General features: G+C 44.8%; 1 protein-coding gene across 1 annotated transcript in view; it reads left to right on the top strand.

Moving 5' to 3' along the window:
• The window catches only part of LOC120936586 (putative serine protease K12H4.7), a 76,522-nt gene extending 58,155 nt beyond the window's left edge, over positions 1-18,367 (top strand). Inside the window, exon 9 of the mRNA XM_040349051.1 lies at positions 17,846-18,367. Coding sequence (XP_040204985.1) covers positions 17,846-17,955 — 110 coding nt within the window. The 3' untranslated portion in view covers positions 17,956-18,367. The remainder of the gene's footprint in view (positions 1-17,845) is intronic.
• Positions 18,368-19,598: the final 1,231 nt, after the last annotated feature.

The raw sequence follows: 19,598 nt of genomic DNA, 5'->3' as shown, positions 1-19,598 counted from the left end.
AAAAATAAAAAAAACAAAAAGAGGAAAAATCCTGAGACTTTACAAACACTTCAACCTTTAATCTGAAAAGCAAAACCTACTATCCTATATAAATCTCTTTTAGCCCAATAAACTTAAAATGACAAGCGGTCATACAGGTGTAAGGCCTCAGTCACACTGAGACTACTGCGCTTGGCTTTTCTAAACACAGAATTCACCTGGGAAGTATAAATACTGTAGCTTTTCTATCCCTCCGATAAGAGTTTATATGTTCTGCTTTGTTAGCAGGTTTAACCACCTCCAAGTGTGTTTTACATGGGTTTAGCTGCATTTAGAGTGGTTAATCAGATGCTGGCACACCAAATAAAATTTTCTCGAAATAAAGCAAAACTGACCGCATCCAAGCATAGGTAAATGTACTGTGTGAATGGCACCATTGAAAAACAATTATAAGCATTCATTTACATGTAAAAACATGCAAGGCAATGGCATAATGTGCTAGTATGCATCCCATACTAGCGCATTATGAAATACTCACCTTGGAACAAAGCCCTCAATCGCTGTAAAGTCACAGCTGAGAGGGCTTACCTGTTCCCCTGTCTGTCTTCGGGTTCATAAGCTTCGACTAAGTGATTGGCTGGAGCTGTGATGTCACTCCCACACATGCACTGTAAGCTGGGCCTTCAGATCGCATGCGTCAATTATATAATCGGCTGCATGCATTCTGAATATATCCTTTTAGTTTAGGAGATATTCACAGTATCTACTGGTAAGCCTTACTATAGGCTTACCTGTAGGTACAAGTGGTAGTACAGAGTTTACTCCCACTTTAACCTCTTCGCGCTGACGCTTCCCATCCCCTTAAGAGATTTATGATGCTGGGAGGTGGGGTGGGATGGGGCTTAAGATTACATGATCATCTGTGATTGGCTGTCACTGCGGTCACGTGATCCTTTGCTTGCAATCGGGAGCTTTCGGTTGGGCGCCAGTATTTCACACAAATATGCGTCCTCTCAGGACCAGGTGTAGAGAGGCCACATATTTACGTGCGGCCGGCCCCAAAGGGTTAATGTAGACCTGTTATTAACCCACAAGGTGAATGTTGTCCTATGAATAAAAAAGAAAAATGGGACAATTCACTAAAATGCACACTGTACGTTAAAAATAACATTTAAAAAAACGCCAGTAGCTTTGCAGTGAGTATTTCAACGTTTTTTTCAATATCGTTTTTTTAGTGTTTTATTTATTTACGTATTTATTTAGGATAATATTATGGAGAGTTTAATGACTGTAGGAAAAAAAAAACCTCTACTGCCAAAAACAGCTGCTGTAAAAACTTCAAAAAACGTCCAGTGTGCATAAGGCCTGAATGTTCCTAAGCTCTACATTTTGGACAAAAATCACATGGTCTCTGGGTTATAGAAGCATTTTGGACGTTTCACTTTGGTGACTGCAGGGAGTATATTGCTTTTAATTAGACCACATTTATTAGCCGTGAAACTTTCCTCCAATTTAATTTTACTTTGTTAGTGGCGCCTCTGTTTCTATTTTCTGTCAAATACTGACTCACTTGACAGGAGGATGACAGATTACGGAATTTAGCCATGAAGTCAGTGAAAGTCCGACCACAAAAGTAATAATATAGTGAAACTAAATCAAAGAAAAATCCTTCCTGACGAATAAAGGTAATAGCAGGCATCTTGTGGTCTCTGCCTTTAAGCAAGGCTTTTACTTTTTTAACCACTTCCATACTGGGCACTTAAACACTCTCCTGACCAGACCAATTTTCAGCTTTCAGGGCTCTCACACTTTGAATGACAATTACTCAGTCATGCAACACTGTACCCAAATGATTTTTTTGTCCTTTTTTTCCCACAAATAGAGCTTTCTTTTGGTGGTATTTGATCACCTCTGGGTTTTTTATTTTTTGCGCTATTAATGAAAAAAGACCGAAAATTTAGAAAAAAAATGTTTTTTTCTTAGTTTCTGTGATAAAATTTTGCAAAATATTAAATTTTCTTCATAAATTTTGGCCACAATTTATACTGCTACATGTCTTTGATAAAAATAACCCAATTTTTTGGGAAATTATTTGGTCTGTGTGAAAGTTTTAGAGTCTACAAGCTATAGCGCAAATCATAATAAATTATCACATCTGATCACACCTGATGTTTTGAAGGCCTATCTCATTTCTTGAGACCCTAACAAGCCAGGAAAGTACAAATTCCCCCCAAATAACCCCTTTTTGGAAAGTAGACATCCCAAGGTATTTAGTAAGAGGCATGGTGAGTTATTTGAAGTTGTCATTTTTTCCCAAAACACTTTGCAAAATTAAGATTTTTATTTTTTATTTAAAAAATTTCTCAAAAGTGTCATTGTAATTGCTTATTTCTCTCACATGGCATGTGCATACCACAAATGACACCCCAAAATACATTCTGCTACTCTTCCTGAGTAAAACGATACCCCATGTGTGAGACTTTTCCACTGCCTGGCCACATACCGATGCCCAACCTGCAGGGAGCGCCATCAGGGGTTTTAGGAGCATAAATTGCACATCTAACTAGTTGACAACCTATTACACGTTTGAAGGCCCTGGAACACCAGGACAATGGAATTACCCACAAAATGACCCCATTTTGGAAAGCTAACACCCCAATGTATAATCTATGAGGCATAATGAGTCTTTTGAACGGTTCATTTTTTTCCAGAAGTTTTTGGAATATGTGGAAAAAAAATGAAAACGCATTTTTTTTACACAAAGTTGTCCATTGATAAGATATTTCCAACACATAGCATGTACATAGCAAAAATGACACCCCAAAATACATTCTGCTACTCCTCCTGAGTAAAACGATACCCCATGTGTGAGACTTTTTCACTGCCTGGCCACATACAGATGCCCAACATGCAGGGAGCGCCATCAGGGGTTTTAGGAGCATAAATTGCACATCTAACTAGTTGACAACCTATTACACGTTTGAAGGCCCTGGAACACCAGGACAATGGAATTACCCACAAAATGACCCCATTTTGGAAAGCTAACACCCCAACGTATAATCTATGAGGCATAATGAGTCTTTTGAACAGTTCATTTTTTTCCAGAAGTTTTTGGAATATGTGGAAAAAAAATGAAAACGCATTTTTTTTACACAAAGTTGTCCATTGATAAGATATTTCCAACACATAGCATGTACATAGCAAAAATGACACCCCAAAATACATTCTGCTACTCCTCCTGAGTAAAACGATACCCCATGTGTGAGACTTTTTCACTGCCTGGCCACATACAGATGCCCAACATGCAGGGAGCGCCATCAGGGGTTTTAGGAGCATAAATTGCACATCTAACTAGTTGACAACCTATTACACGTTTGAAGGCCCTGGAACACCAGGACAATGGAATTACCCACAAAATTACCCCATTTTGGAAAGCTAACACCCCAACGTATAATCTATGAGGCATAATGAGTCTTTTGAACAGTTCATTTTTTTCCAGAAGTTTTTGGAATATGTGGAAAAAAAATGAAAACGCATTTTTTTTACACAAAGTTGTCCATTGATAAGATATTTCCAACACATAGCATGTACATAGCAAAAATGACACCCCAAAATACATTCTGCTACTCCTCCTGAGTAAAACGATACCCCATGTGTGAGACTTCTACACAGCCTGACCACATATAGAGATCCAACATGCAAGGAACACCGTCAGGTGTTCCAGAGACACATAGCATGCACATACCAAGAATTACACCCCAAAATACATTATGCTGAGCAAAGCGTAAACAAAAGATTACCTTGGTAATAGTAGCGCAGTTCTACACAGCAGGATAGCACTGGTCCAGGCAGCAGGCAGGGACTTGGTCAGCAACGTCCAGGCAGGGATACTGCAGGTGGTCAGTTCATGCAACAGGCAGAGGCATGATGGCATAGGTCCTACAGGCAGAAGGAGGGCCTCGTTCAGGACAGAATGGGGACAGGGGTAGAGGCTTCTCCCACCCAAATCTCTTTGAAGCCTCCGGGCAACCAGACCCTAATCTAGCATGAGAAAACAAAAAAGTTTTCTTCATCCAGAAAAACTTTTCTGGCGCCCCTCACATATGTGAGACCCCTGTGTTGAATCCCACTAGTCCAGTAGCAGGGTACAAGATCAGTCCAAGAGGCAGGCAAAAGGCATGGTCAAACAGTCCGAGGTCAGTTCCAGATCAGGCAGAGGCAGTACAGAATCGTTAGGCAGAAGAATGGTCGAAAAACAGTCCAGGGTCAATTCCAAATCAGGCAGCGGTATTGCAAAATCATTAGGCAGAAGGGTGGTCCAATAACAAGCCGGGGTCAGTTACAAAAGCAGGCAGTGGCATAAGGGGTGAGAAGGCAGGAACGGAGGATTACGTTTACCATACTAAACTAATACTTTAGTTTAGTATGGTAACGTTTGAAACAGTCAATTATACAGAGGCCTGGTTGTGAAGGACACTCTGCACAATAGTAAACTGTGTCCCGTCTGATTCCTGCACTGGTACACACTCTACATTTTTTTTGAGCTCGTCGGCCTGATGCTGTGGGAGGGACCTTATCCGGGAAGTGCCGTTCGGAGAGCCGACTTAGGACATCTGATCGGATGTGTTGGGGCAGGTCGTTCGGGAATATCAGGGAAGTGGTAATTTCCTCCAGGTAGCCAAGGAAGGGTAGGGGGTTTTGGGTTGATTTGCGGTAAACAACATGGGAGTTGTAGACGGCCAAATGAAAAAAATAAATTGCTACCTTTTTGTACCAATGGTACGTGCGTCTTGTGGCAAGGTATGGTTCCAACATTTGGTCGTTTAAGTCGACTCCCCCCATGAACAAATTGTAGTCCTGAATGCAGGTGGGTTTTTGGATGGTGGTGCCACGCCTTCTGCGGGTTTCAACAAAAGAATCGTTGTGGATGGAGGACAACATATATACGTCTCTTCTGTCCCTCCACTTCACTGCCAGAACCTCCTTGTTCCGCAGACTCGCCGATTCCCCTTTCTTCAGCTTTGTATTTACAAGGCTTTGCGGAAAGCCTTTCCGGTTCTTTCTGGCGGTGCCACATGCTGGCGTCTTCTTTCGGTGCAGGTTGTGGAACAGAGGAAGAGACGTATAGAAGTTGTCCACGTACAGGTGGTATCCTTTATCAAGGAGGGGGTTGATGAGTTGCCAGACAACTTTCCCACTTGATCCCAAGTAGTCTGGGCAATCGGGGGGATTCAGCTGGGTGTCCTTCCCTTGGTACACCAAAAAGGAATAAAGGTACCCTGTGGCTCGTTCGCAAAGTTTGTAGACCTTCACCCCATAGCGGGCCCTTTTGCTGGGTATAAATTGTTTGATTTTAAGTCGGCCACAAAATTTTACTAGGGACTCGTCGACACATACGTTTTGTTCCGGGGTATATATTTGGGGGAATAATTGCGAAAAATAATCTAATAAGGGGCGAATTTTGAAAAGCCTGTCAAAATTGGGGTCATTTCGGGGAAGGCACTGTGTATTATCATTGAAGTGGAGGAACCTCATGATTAGAAAATATCGGGATCTGGGCATTGTTGTGGAGAAAATTGGCATGTGGTAAATGGGGCGTTTTGACCAAAAGGAATGTTTTTCATTTTTTGGGTTGAGTCCCATGCAAAAAGTGAGGCCTAAAAAAATCCTGAACTCATCCACTGTAAGGTCTCTCCACTGGAAGGGACGGGCATAGGACGATGTGGGGTTCTTGATGATAAATTGTTGGGCATACAAGTTGCACTGGGCCACAATGCTAGAAAGCAGTTCCTCAGGGAAAAATAAATCGAAAAATTGAATTGGGGAAAAATTGTCCGTGTTTACCTGGACTCCTGGCTGGGCAGTGAAGGGGGGAATGTTGGCTTCTCCGGAATTTGGAGGAAGCCACAGGGGGTACTGAAGGGCATAGGGAAGGCTGGCATGGGTCCTTGACCTTTGTTGCTGAGGTACTGCGGTGCTGGTGGATGGCAATTCGGTAGAGGTGGATGGCACGACGGTACTGGTGGATGGCACTTCAGTATCGGTGGATGGCATGTCGGTGCTGGTGGATGGCATGTCGGTGCTGGTGGATGCCACTGCCTCCTCACCAGAGCGCCTTCTTTTGGCGGGCTGACCATCTTCCCCCTCTGAGCCTGTCGCTGTTCCACTGGTGTAGATTGGCTCATAGTCTACGTCCGAATCCGATTGGGAATCAGAAACAGGGAGCTCCACATTGCTCTCATCAGGTGCAGAAATAATCTGAAATGCCTCCTGTAAGGAATAGCGACGTTTTGACATTGCTGGCGGTGTGTGTGTGGCACAGATGTACACTGAGGTGGCACAGATGGGCAGAGATGGGGACTGAGGTGGCAGAGATGGGGACTGAGGTGGCAGAGATGGGGACTGAGGTGGCAGAGATGGGGACTGATGAGGCTGCACAGATGTGTACTGATTGCACAGATGTGCACGGATGAGGCGGCACAGATGTGTACTGATTGCACAGATGTGCACGAATGAGGCGGCACAGATGTGCACGGATGAGGCGGCACAGATGGGCACTGAGGTGTTGCAGATGGGCCCTGATCACAGGTGGGCACAGGCGGTACTGATGGCACAGGCGGTACTGATGGCACAGGCGGTACTGATGGCACAGGTGGTACTGATGGCACAGGCAGTACTGATGGCACAGGTGGTACTGATGGCACAGGCGGGCACAGGTGGTACTGTGGCACGGGCGGTACTGATGACACGGGCGGTACTGATGGCACGGGCGGTACGGACGTTACTGATGGCACGGGCGGTACTGATGGCACGGGCGGTACTGATGGCACAGGCGAGCACAGGTGGTACTGTGGCACAGGTGGTACGGTGGCACGGTGGCACGGGCGGTACTGATGGCACGGGCGGTACTGATGGCACAGGCGGTACTGATGGCACAGGCGGTACTGATGGCACAGGCGGTACTGGTGGCACAGGCGGTACTGGTGGCACAGGCGGGCACAGGCGGTACTGTGGCACGGGCGGTACTGTGGCACGGGCGGTACTGTGGCACGGGCGGTACTGTGGCACGGGCTGTACTGTGGCACGGGCTGTACTGTGGCACAGGTGGGCACCAGGTGGGCACTGGTGGTACTAGGTGGGCACTGGTGGTACTAGGTGGGCACTGGTGGTACTAGGTGGGCACTGGTGGTACCAGGTGGGCACTGGTGGTACCAGGTGGGCACTGGTGGGCACTGATTGGGCACTGATTGGGCGCTGATGGGCACTTTTTTTTACTTTTTCACTGTACTGTACTGTTACTGTCACTCACTCTCTCCACACACGCGGCGTCTGTGTGTGGAGAGAGCGCCGGCAATGAGAGATGATCTCATATGTTTACATATGAGATCATCCGTCATTGGCTGTCCAGATCGCGATGTAAATAGCCGCTGTGATTGGCTATTTACCGCGATCTGCGTGCGGCTGTATCCAGGGGACGCGGCGATGACATTAGTTCCCCGCTGCGCGCTCGTGAGCGCGCGCGGGGAACGAGCAAAGGGGAGGCCGTAAAAACACGGCCTGTTAGGAATTTAGAGCCGCGCTGAGGCCGTACAAAGTCGTACGGCCGTCAGCAACTGGTTAAAGAAAAAGTGTTTTATATTGGTTTCTCTCAATATAATTTTATATTTTTGGTACACTGTAGCACAGTTTTTCTTCAGGGTAGGTTCACAGTGCTGCAATAAAAATCTTTATCTGATTTTCAGTGCGATTATGTAGTGCAACTTGGATGTGGTTGCTGGAATTGCACATGGGTAGCACAGTAACCTTTTTCAAAATCGCACCATACTGAGTTGCACTGATGTGAATGGGCACAATTGAAAACAATGTGATTTACATTGTCATATAGTTCTGTCACATGTGAAATCGCAAGTAGTAAGTTAAGGAGTACATACTCTAATGCCGCGTACACGGGATCAGGCTTTTGTCCAGTCAAATCACATCGGAATGCCGACTGAATTCACTTGGAAAAATGTAACATGTTCTATATCTAAAGTCCGATGGAATTCATTGGAATTTCCAATGAAAAAACTCTGATGGGGCTACACACGATTGGAAAATCCAATGGAAAAAGTCAATTGGAAATTCCGATCGGGTGTACGGGGCATAAGAGTTCCCAGATACTTACTCTAGGTAGAAGGGAACAGAGTCCCCAAGGGCAGAAAAAAAATGATGAATGTAAATGGAGAGGAGAAGCAGGGAACTTGCCAATCGCATAGTAAGGTAGTGTCTCTCTCTCTCCCATGTGTCAAGAGAGACTGCTACCATGGGGAATGCGGTGTATATATACTATTACAAAGGGAGGTTTCACCCCCAAAACGGACCATTGGATTCAATTAATCCCAATAAATCCTGGCTGTGTCATTTTGTTATACTTGTTTTTGGGGCAAACAGGAGATCATGACATAATGACTTTGAAGCACGCCTATATGCTTTTATTTTTTTAGGCAAGTATTCGTGTAGCCACATTCTAGAAATCGTAACCTAAGGACATCTGCCTCTTTTTGAAAAAATACATCATCAGAACAATTACTCCCTAAGATAATTGTCTATAAGGTGCATAGACATACATTAAATCCACCTGGCAGGCCAATCGTATTCAGAGAGCCGAATTGTAAACAATAACCTTTTGTAACCAGTTTGCCTTCTTACGTTCAAGACACCATTTACTAAATCCTGGATGGGACGTAGCCCCGTAAACCGTCATGGTGCCTGCTGAGAGACATTTCTGGGGAAGAGATTGAAAATAATTAGAAAATCACTACTTCTATGTCCTTCTTTTTTTTTTTTATTGTAGCACTACCCCCGAAGGAGCTGCTGGTTTAGATTTTGGGTTTTGCACGTTACCTCCTAAGTTCGTTGTCCAGGGGAGGAAGTCTGTAGAAATTGCAATGTCCACACAAGATGTAAAACCTTCAACTGTTGGGCTTTATTTTTGTTGCATAAAACTTGTGAAGGAAGGAGAGAGTATAGAGAGAAGGGGCATGCAGTACAGAATGCACAATAGTATTCAAAGTTCCAATATTCGCCACGCACTCCTGAGTGGGCATTGCTCACCCGGATAGACCCCTCTCACATCTCCTAGCAGCCGGAATAGAAACAGTCTCTGCCACAGACCGTCTGAGAACACAGAATAATGGTCAGGAATTTAAAGTCCCGAACTTCCTGCCTTGCAGCCAAAAAGCCTTTAAGCCAATCTGGTGGACTGTAAGGTGCTGTAGGTTACGGTGCATCCTTCAATAAGTTACCAAGCCTCTCCCAAAGTACCAGCCTTCCACTCGGCTTCCCTGGCTTCCTTCATTGAGTGGAGTGCAGAACAGACAGCACAGGATCACCTTCAAAGCGTAGGCCCCAGCCAGGATAACTGGGCCTACCGGACAGAAATGCAGCCTCGGGCCAGCATGGTCCCGAGACTGAAATCACGCACACCCACCTCACGCCAGGAAGGCCACAAGGTGAAGGACCCCAAAAAACGGTGTCTGCCCCTTAAGTATCCCCTCCCATCATGCACAGCGGGGTCACCACTCCCAATGTACCGCTGCCGAGGAGGGACACCTAATACACCATGGTACACCTGTGTACCAACATGGGCCTGAAGTGGTAACGCCAACCACAGGCAACAAGGGAAGATACTACCAGGCAGTATCACAGCCATAACAGAGGCAAATGTGTATATAATTCAACAGGTCCGGGCCCAACTATTGGCCCAGACATCCTTTAATTTTGAAATAGCGCCCCCCCATATTTGGGAGCAGGGCGCTACAGTATGCCAAAAAAGCTGTACATTGGAAGGTACTCGAACCACCTACCTTTTACAAGCATGTAAAGATTTAATTAACAAATCTTTCCCTTTTATTTAAAATTATGTATTTAGTTAGAGATGCCCAAAAAAATTACCAAATATGGTTGGGGTGAGTGTCTTGGCTAGCAACCACTAATAAACTCCAGTCACTCATCCACAAGCTATGAGACATGATCTAAATGTTTTCTTGGAACTTTTTATATAACTTTACTCTTCTCTATCTCCACTCATGACTAGCACTACCAGAGTGCCACTAAATTAAATTTCCTTACACATAGTTTGGACATACCTCCTATAAGAAAATGATTAATCTTCCAGTTCTTTCTCTAGCACTTGTTGCTGTGTTTCTTTTGTTTTGTACAATTGACATAAACCTTTTATAAAATGTTCCCTTTAAAGAAAAAAAAAGAAATTCAATTAAGACCATATAAAATATAGCCACAAATAAGATGGCAGAGCTCTATAAACAACCAAATGCCATCATGTGTCTGTACCCCCACTTAAGATCATACTGTGCAAATAACTGGACAGTATGACCCCCACAGATAAAAAGGTCATACTGCGCATAGATCTGTAGCACCCCCTGTGTACAATAGGTAAATTTAATTGGGCTCCTATTGTAGTCAGAGGAGCCAGTATTAATTTGTTTAGAGTTAGATTGGCAGAGCTTTGTGGGCTGAGTCTGTCACCACCCCCTGCCTTCTAGACACTCCTGGAGAGTTCTAGAGCTTAGAGGGTGGAGGGGCAGAGATGAGGTCTGAATATTTATAATGTCTCCTCCAGTCCCTGCGTGAGGATGGCCCACAAGATGGAGAGATGGCCCATAAGTATTCTGGAGCCTGGCCATGTGGAAGCAGAGTCCAGGGTTCAGTGGCCGTGTGTATTGGATTGTGTGCTGGGAGGCTCTGCCTCCAGGCAAAAGGAGCCGATGAGGAAGCCTCAAACTCTTTCAGCCTCAGCTAGGCTTAGCGGAGTCACCCTGGGAGCCATTGGGACCTGTCTAGCAAGAGGTCTGTTCAGCAGTCACCACATTAGCTACAAGATCTTTACAAAGGACTAAGTGAGTAGCTTTAATTATACAGGTGGTTCTCAAAAAATTAGCATATTGTGATAAAGTTCATTATTTTCTGTAATGTACTGATAAACATTAGACTTTCATATATTTTAGATTCATTACACACAACTGAAGTAGTTCAAGCCTTTTTTATTGTTTTAATATTGATGATTTTGGCATAAAGCTCATGAAAACCCCAAATTCCTATCTCAAAAAATTAGCATATCATGAACAGGTTCTCTTAACCTAATCATCTGAATCAACTAATTAACTCTAAACACCTGCAAAAGATTCCTGAGGCTTTTAAAAACTCCCAGCCTGGTTCATTACTCCAAACCGCAATCATGGGTAAGACTGCCGACCTGACTGCTGTCCAGGAGGCCATCATTGACACCCTCAAGCAAGAGGGTAAGACACAGAAAGAAATTTCTGAACGAATAGGCTTTTCCCAGAGTGCTGTATCAAGGCACCTCAGTGGGAAGTCTGTGGGAAGGAAAAAGTGTGGCAGAAAACGCTGCACAACGAGAAGAGGTAACCGGACCCTGAGGAAGATTGTGGAGAAGGACCGATTCCAGACCTTGGGGGACCTGCGGAAGCAGTGAACTGAGTCTGGAGTAGAAACATCCAGAGCCACTGTGTACATGCGTGTGCAGGAAATGGGCTACAGGTGCCTCATTCCCCAGGTCAAGCCACTTTTGAACCAGAAACAGCGGCAGAAGCGCCTGACCTGGGCTACAGAGAAGCAACACTGGACTGTTGCTCAGTGGTCCAAAGTACTTTTTTCAGATGAAAACAAATTTTGCATGTCATTCGTTAATCAAGGTGCCAGAGTCTGGAGGAAGACTGGGGAGAGGGAAATGCCAAAATGCCTGAAGTCCAGTGTCAAGTACCCACAGTCAGTGATGGTCTGGGGTGCCATGTCAGCTGCTGGTGTTGGTCCACTGTGTTTTATCAAGGGCAGGGTGAATGCAGCTAGCTATCAGGAGATTTTGGAGCACTTCATGCTTCCATCTGCTGAAAAGCTTTATGGAGATGAAGATTTCATTTTTCAGCACAACCTGGCACCTGCTCACAGTGCCAAAACCACTGGTAAATGGTTTACTGACCATGGTATTACTGTGCTCAATTGGCCTGCCAACTCTCCTGACCTGAACCCCATAGAGAATCTGTGGGATATTGGGAAGAGAAAGTTGAGAGATGCAAGAATCAACACTCTGGATGAGCTTAAAGCGGATGTGCCATGGGAACAAAATATTAAAAGTCAGCAGCTACAAATACTGCAGCTGCTGACTTTTAATATTAGGACACTTACCTGTCCTGGAGTCCAGCGCCGATCGCAGCAGAGCACGAGCGATCGCTCGTCACTCTGCTGCTCCCCCCGCCATCCACGCTCAGGGAACCAGGAAGTGAAGCGCTGCGGCTTCACTGCCCGGTTCCCTACGGCGCATGCGCGAGTCGCGCTGCGCCCGCCGATTGGCTCACACGCTGTGTGCTGGGAGCCGAGTGTTCCCAGCACACAACGGGCGACAGACGGGATGTGACGGAATGCCCGTCTTTCGCCCGTATCGTGTGGCCGGAAGTGGGTGCAAATACCTGTCTTTAGACAGGTGTCTGCACCCCCTCCCCCCTGAAAGGTGTCAAATGTGACACCGGAGGGGGGGAGGGTTCCGATCAGCGGGACTCCACTTTAGGGTGGAGGACCGCTTTAAGGTCGCTACCGAAGCATCCTGGGCCTCCATAACACCTCAGCAGTGCCACAGGCTGATTGTCTCCATGCCACGCCGCATTGAAGCAGTCATTTCTGCAAAAGGATTCCCGACCAAGTATTGAGTGCATAACTGAACATAATTATTTGAAGGTTGACTTTTTTAAAACACTTTTCTTTTATTAGTCGGATGAAATATGCTAATTGTTTGAGATAGGAATTTTGTGTTTTCATGAGCTGTATGCCAAAATCATCAATATTAAAACAATAAAAAGGCTTGAACTACTTCAGTTGTGTGTAATGAATCTAAAATATATGAAAGTCTAATGTTTATCAGTACATTACAGAAAATAATGAACTTTATCACAATATGCTAATTTTTTGAGAACCACCTGTATATCCCAGATCCTATGGAGGACAAGCATCCAGGAGCAATACCCAGCTAGCTATCTACAAGGGACAGCTTAGACTGGCCATACACCTATAGATTATCTGCAGATTTTCTATGGTCAGATGGAAAAAGTGGAACAGATTCCTCCATCTATGATGAACTGTGTGGATGGAAGAATCTCCCACTGGCCCAAGCTTCCATATCTTGCTAGTCGGCCCGTCAACTAGCAAGATACTGAAGCTTGACCCAGTGGGAGATTCCTCCAACCACACAGTTTAGCGTACATGGAGAAACCTGTTGCACTTTTTCCATCCAACCATAGAAAATCTGCAGATAATCTATAGCTATCCTACACCTCTACTTGGGGATTCTAGTGAGGAGCCAGGTGCTTTGGCACTACTCTGAGGTGGGAGAGTACCTGTAGTAAGCAGTTTAGGATTGATCTTTGCCAGTTGGGCTATTCAGTTTGTTCTACTGGAATACAGCATTGTGTCCTTTTCTGGAAACCAGAGACAGCTGTTGTATATTCTCAAGTTCTATTGTACTACAGTTCTGTGAATCCCATACCACCCTTTTCCCATCCAAGTTGCTTCCCCTAATCAACTAAAAGCAAAACAAAACCCTTGGACTGGTTTCTGTCTAGAGTGAGAGCTGAAAATACCTGTTGCCTGGCTATGCATGTAAAGGGGGGGCCTAAAAATCCAGCAGTCCTTACGGGGGGTAGCTTTACATATCACAACTACAACAGGGCATCTCTAATCTCCCCATGAATGTCTTGCACGTCCACACCATTTGAAGGTTTTTCCACTTCTAGGAACCCCTGTAATCAGTAATTATTCCTAGCAATTTCAATTGAAGCAATTCTTCTAAAGCCAAAAGGTTTTATACCTGCCCCCCCTCCTGCCCCTACAGCAAGCAGCTTGCTATGGGGACTCCCGAGCCAAGCTGCAGCTGTGAGTCGATTCATACACAAAGCTTCTGTTCGGCCCCGTCTCTTCTCTCTCTTGATTGGCTAACTGGCTTTGATTGACAGCTGCGGGAGTGAATGACGCCGCTGCTGTGTCTAAGCCAATCAGGAGTGAGAGTCAGGGATAGCTGAGGGACTCGTGGACATCGCTGGACAGAGATGGGGCTCAGGTAAGTATTAGGGGGTGCTGGGAAGCCGATACACACAGAAGGATTTTTATCTTAGAATCATAGGATACATTAAGATAAAAAACCTTTTGCCTTTACAACTCCTTTAACCACTTAAGGACCGGACCAATATGCTGCCTAAAGACCCAAGACAACTGCGCGGTCGTGCGACGTGGCTCCCAAACAAAATTGGCGTCCTTTTTTCCCCACAAATAGAGCTTTCTTTTGGTGGTATTTGATCACCTCTACGGTTTTAATTTTTTGCGCTATAAACAAAAATAGAGCGTCAATTTTGAAAAAAATGCAATATTTTTTACTTTTTGCTATAATAAATATCCCCCAAAAACATATATAAAATGTTTTTTTTCCTCAGTTTAGGCCGATATGTATTCTTCTACCTATTTTTGGTAAAAAAAATCGCAATAATCGTTTATCGGTTGGTTTGCGCAAAATTTATAGCGTTTACAAAATAGGGGATAGTTTTATTGCATTTTTATTTTTTTTACTACTAATGGCGGCGATCAGCGATTTTTTTTTTTACGTGACTGCGACATTATGGCGGACATTTCGGACAATTTTGACACATTTTTGGGACCATTGTCATTTTCACAGCAAAAAATGCATTTAAATTGCATTCTTTATTGTGAAAATGACAGTTACAGTTTGGGAGTTAAACACAGGGGGCGCTGTAACATTTAGTGTTCACTTTGTGTGTGTTTACAACTGTAGGGGGGTGTGGCTGTAGGACTGACATCATCGATCGAGTCTCCCTAATAAAAGGGATCACTCGATCGATGAGCCGCCATAGTGAAGCACGGGGAAGCCGTGTTTACATACGGCTCTCCCCGTTCTTCAGCTCCGGGGAGCGATCGCGACGGGGGGCGGCTATAAACGAATAGCCGCGCCGTCGTCCCGGATCGCTCCCCGAGGCTTACCGACCGCCGCATGTACCGGGGGGGGGGGGGTGTCCCGATCAGACCCCCGACCCACGTCAAGCAGAGGACGTACCGGTACGTACATGTGCCTGTCCGTGCCATTCTGCTGACGTAAATGTACATGAGGAGGTCGGCAAGTGGTTAATGCATTCTCTGCATTTAAAGTTAAAAACCTTCAATAGCCATGCCCCCCAAACAATTACCGGAGTCCCCTATTGACCCAGCCTTGTGCCTTGCTGCAGGTCTTCTCTCCCCCATTTCCCTCCTCTCACAAGCATCACAAAGAGCAGTGGGAGACATTGGCTCCTGCTGCTGTCAGTCAAATTAATTGAAGGAGGGAGAGGGGGCGGTTCCAAGCCATGCTGTGTGTGTCTATGGATGCACACAGCTCGACTTGAGGACACGCCTGTGTGAGTGCCTCCACAGCAGCCAGCTTGCTATGGGGATCACCCAGAGAAGAGTAAGAGCAGACTGTTCTAATGGAGGACCCCAGAGGAGAAGGTAAGCAATCACTTTTATGCAATGCCATTGCACAGATCAGGTAAGTAGATCATGTTTGCTATTTTAAGAAAAAGGCTTTACAATAATTTTAAAACCCTATTCACACCCACTCAACACACTGTTTTTTTAGTTCATTTTTTATGCGACAGCATAGGCCAGCCCCTCCACTTGAATGGGCTGCCCTGTGTCAAAGTAGCTCCTGCACCATTGTTTGCAGAGAGCCTCGTGTGTTTTGAAATGCACGTTTTGGTGCATGACAAAATGCGCGACTGCCAGCTGCATTAAGAAGTAATGGCACCGTAAGTGCAATGCACCTCTTTTTGCATGTTCCCAGAAAGCCGAGGTGTGTGCACACAATGGTTAAAGAGGAAACACCTCTGCTATGACCTAACTTTGAATCACATTATATAGAAGTTTTATAGTGTTTGTTTTTTGTTTGTTATTATTATTATATGTTTGTTTAATTTTATATCTCATTTAGTGGTTTATAGAGTATTGCTAGATTTTATTTCATAATTTGCATGCCAACAAAAACTGGAAGGGCACTAAAGTTTCTATTTACAATTGATATCTCAGACTGGTAACATTTGATAGAAAAACTTCACCCACTTCCCTACCAGTGAAGTCTGGCGAATTTGGACAGCCAGATTACATGCGTCATTGGATACTATGTGAGGAATGTAAAAATGTCTGAATTATAGGCACATTTTTATCATCCATCAACTATGTTGAATCAACAAGATGATCAGGTCATTGTTATGATTCTATCATGCATTAGAATAATAGGCACCTTTGTCCAGACATGAGTGCTTTATTACTCAATTTGTACTGGACCTTTGTACTGTAGATGTAAGAAGGCATATTTTTAAATGTGCAAACAAAATGTTCCCCTTTTCATATAATGAAATGGCTATTCTGTTGAAGTCACATAATAAAGTGACCCTCCTAGCATTTGCCAAATTTACCAGTATTTTTCTATGAAATTTGATGTGCTCTTCAAATTTGTATTAATACAATGTTGACCTTTTGTTTATGAATAATTTGCTGTGTATTGTGTGTCAAAAGTCAGAATTTCTGCACAACCAATGTGGCCCCACACCCATTACTTTGGACATCATGGCCCGGATTCTGAGGACTTACGACGGCGTAGCGCCATGTACGCCGTCGGAAGTCCGAATCCGAGCCGTCGTATCTATGCGCCTGATTCTTAGAATCAGTTCCGCATAGATTTCTATTACATCCGACTGGCGTAAGTCTCTTACGCCGTCGGAGCCTAACTGCATTTTTACGCTGGCCGGGTAAGCTGATTTACGCGTTGAAATATGTAAATTAGCTAGATACGTGAATTCCCGAACGTACGCGCGGCCGACGCAGAAAAGATATGCTGTTTACGTTAGACTTTTCCCGGCGTAATGTTGCCCCTGCTATATGAGGCATAACTGCGGCGTACCAATGTTAAGTATGGCCGTCGTTCCGAGTCGAAATTTGAAAAAGTTACGTCGTTTGCGTAAGTCGTTCGTGAATGAATGAATGACTTGCATAGCGCTACACTTGTGAACTGAATAGCCTCTGGGCGCTATTCCAGCCAGTGTCTGCTTGGCTGGTACGGTCAGTTTACCCCGTAGGATCACGACACGCTAGGGACACACAGTCATACACACAGATATACTGGGATAATTTTGGACAAGATCCAATTTACCTACCAGCATGTCTTTTTGGAGTGTGAGAGGAAACCGGAGTGCCCGGAGGAAACCCACGCAGACACAGGGAGAACATGCAAACTCCAGGCAGATGGTGTCGTGGTCGGGATTCGAACCAGCGACCCTTTTGCTGCTAGGCAAAAGTGCTACTCACTACACCACTGGGGCTGGACGTCATTTACGTTCACGTCGAAACCAATGACGTCCTTGCGGCGTACTTTGGAGCAATGCACACTGGGAAATTCCATGCGCCGTTCGGGAAAAACGTCAATCACGTCGGGTCACAGTACATTTACATAAAACACGCCCCCCTGATCCAAATTTGAATTGGGCCGGCTTACGCCGGCCAATTTACGCTACGCCGCCACAACTTACGGAGCAAGTGCTTTGAGAATACAACACTTGCCCGTCTAAGTTGTGGAGGCGTAACGTAAAGCGGATACGTTACGCCCCCACAAAATTACGCCACTGGACGAGAATCTGGGCCCATATGTAGTAGATTTCTATGTCTTGATACATAAATTGGTACCAATGTGTTGTTTTAACCATAGAGTAGCTGTTAATTGAAGTAGGGTCACTTATTATTGTCTGGCCTTTTATTGTTTTAGATGCGGCTCACTGTGCCGATATGTATCCTGCCCGACCCGAAGAGCCTTCCATGTTACCAGCTGCAAGAAAACAGATATATGATCTGCTAACAAAATGGCTGCAGTTATGAACACTGTAAATGATCTAACCTCTTATGGGTGCTGCTTACACTTCCTACCCACATAGAATCAGACATAAGGTTTATTAACAACCTATAAAGATTTTACAAATGATGTGATTGTTTTCCAGTCGCTGCTAATACAGGTTCCATCATGGCCTTGCATGCGTCGGCATACTGTGAGCTGTCATTTAAAAAAACGGCTGCAGAGCACAAATTATTCTGCATAATAAAATATGTTGTATCACATAAATGTACGGTCCATGAGTGTTGCATCTACCCTGCAGAAGGCTTTCAACATATCTGAAGATTTTTGTGTCAACTTGATCATACAGCATGTGACAGAATTTTGTCACTGGTCCTAGCTTTTGATTTTTTTTTTTTTTGGTTAGGATGGTAATAAACTGTATTTATTTTTTCAAAACGTCGTGTGTGTGTTTTTCCATTCTCCCTCTCTCTCTGTTTCAGTAATCTGTGTTGTTTTTGTCCTTTTTCCTATTTCAGAAGAGACATTTATGCGAAATTCTCCAATGACAAAACATGAACTATAGACCCCAGTGCTGCAACAGCAAACCTAAGGTGCGAAATACCCAATACAGCCTGACTGCCTGTCACAAAAAAAGGCAATAATGGGGCTTCAAAGCTGGAAGGGGTTTGGGTCAACTTGTTGACTCACTAAAGGGTATCTAAACGCAAGAACAAAATTTGAATATATTGCAGCCTACCTATCTCTAGATGTGGTGGCTGAATTGGTTTTCCTTTTTTCACACTTTTTTCTTCTTTATTTGCACTTGGTGATCCTGCCAGGAACACACTTTCTGTTCTATGGTGATAACTTTACTGTATCTATAGGGAGAAGCATTGTTATTCTAGGACTGGAGTGATTTGGGACTATAAAATATCCTCTCTCTTCTTTCCATGGCATTGGGTGAGGTGTTTTGTAGTCAACATATATAGCTGAGAACAATACTAACTGACACCTGTCTCCAGAGGCAGAGAGAACAGTAAGTTATCGGTTTTACACATTTCTGGCTGAATGAACAGCTATTTTATTATACTTAAAGCCTCGTACACACAATCGTTTTTTTCCGGCAGGAAAACTGCCAGGAGAGCATTTGGCCAGAAATCCCGGCCGTGTGTATGCTCCCTAGCAGTTTTCCCGTCAGGAAAACAGCCAAGAATCCCAGCGGGATTCTTTTTTCCCGACGGGATTCCCGTAAGTGTTTCCTGCTGAGAAAAGCGGTCTGTATGTGGTGAAAAACCGCGCATGCTCGATAACACTTCGACGCATGCGCAGTAACATACAAGGTTAGTGTGGGGTGTAGCAAGATGGTGGCGATGGCATTGAATGTGACGAGACACTGGCTCGTCGAAGTCAATGACGTCACCGCGTTCTTGCCATTCAAAAGAACGGCAGTTCTTTTGAGTGGCCGTCTGTATACACGGCTTTGCAAGGCAAGCTTGCCAGGAATCCCATCAGGAAAACCGATGTTTTTTTTCTTGACGGGATTCCGGGCCGTGTGTACAGGGCTTGAGTTGACTGCCAGGTACATGCAGGGCCGGCGCTATCGCAAGGCAACATGGGCACTTGCCTTACGGCGCCAGGGAACCGGGCGAAAAATTGACAGTGTCACTGTGTCAGTGTCTCTCTCGTC

Source organism: Rana temporaria, chromosome 4 (genome assembly GCF_905171775.1).
Source record: "Rana temporaria chromosome 4, aRanTem1.1, whole genome shotgun sequence".
NCBI lineage: Eukaryota > Metazoa > Chordata > Amphibia > Anura > Ranidae > Rana > Rana temporaria.
The sequence above is the reverse complement of the archived record's forward strand: the minus strand, read 5'-3'. Positions and strand labels throughout refer to the sequence as shown.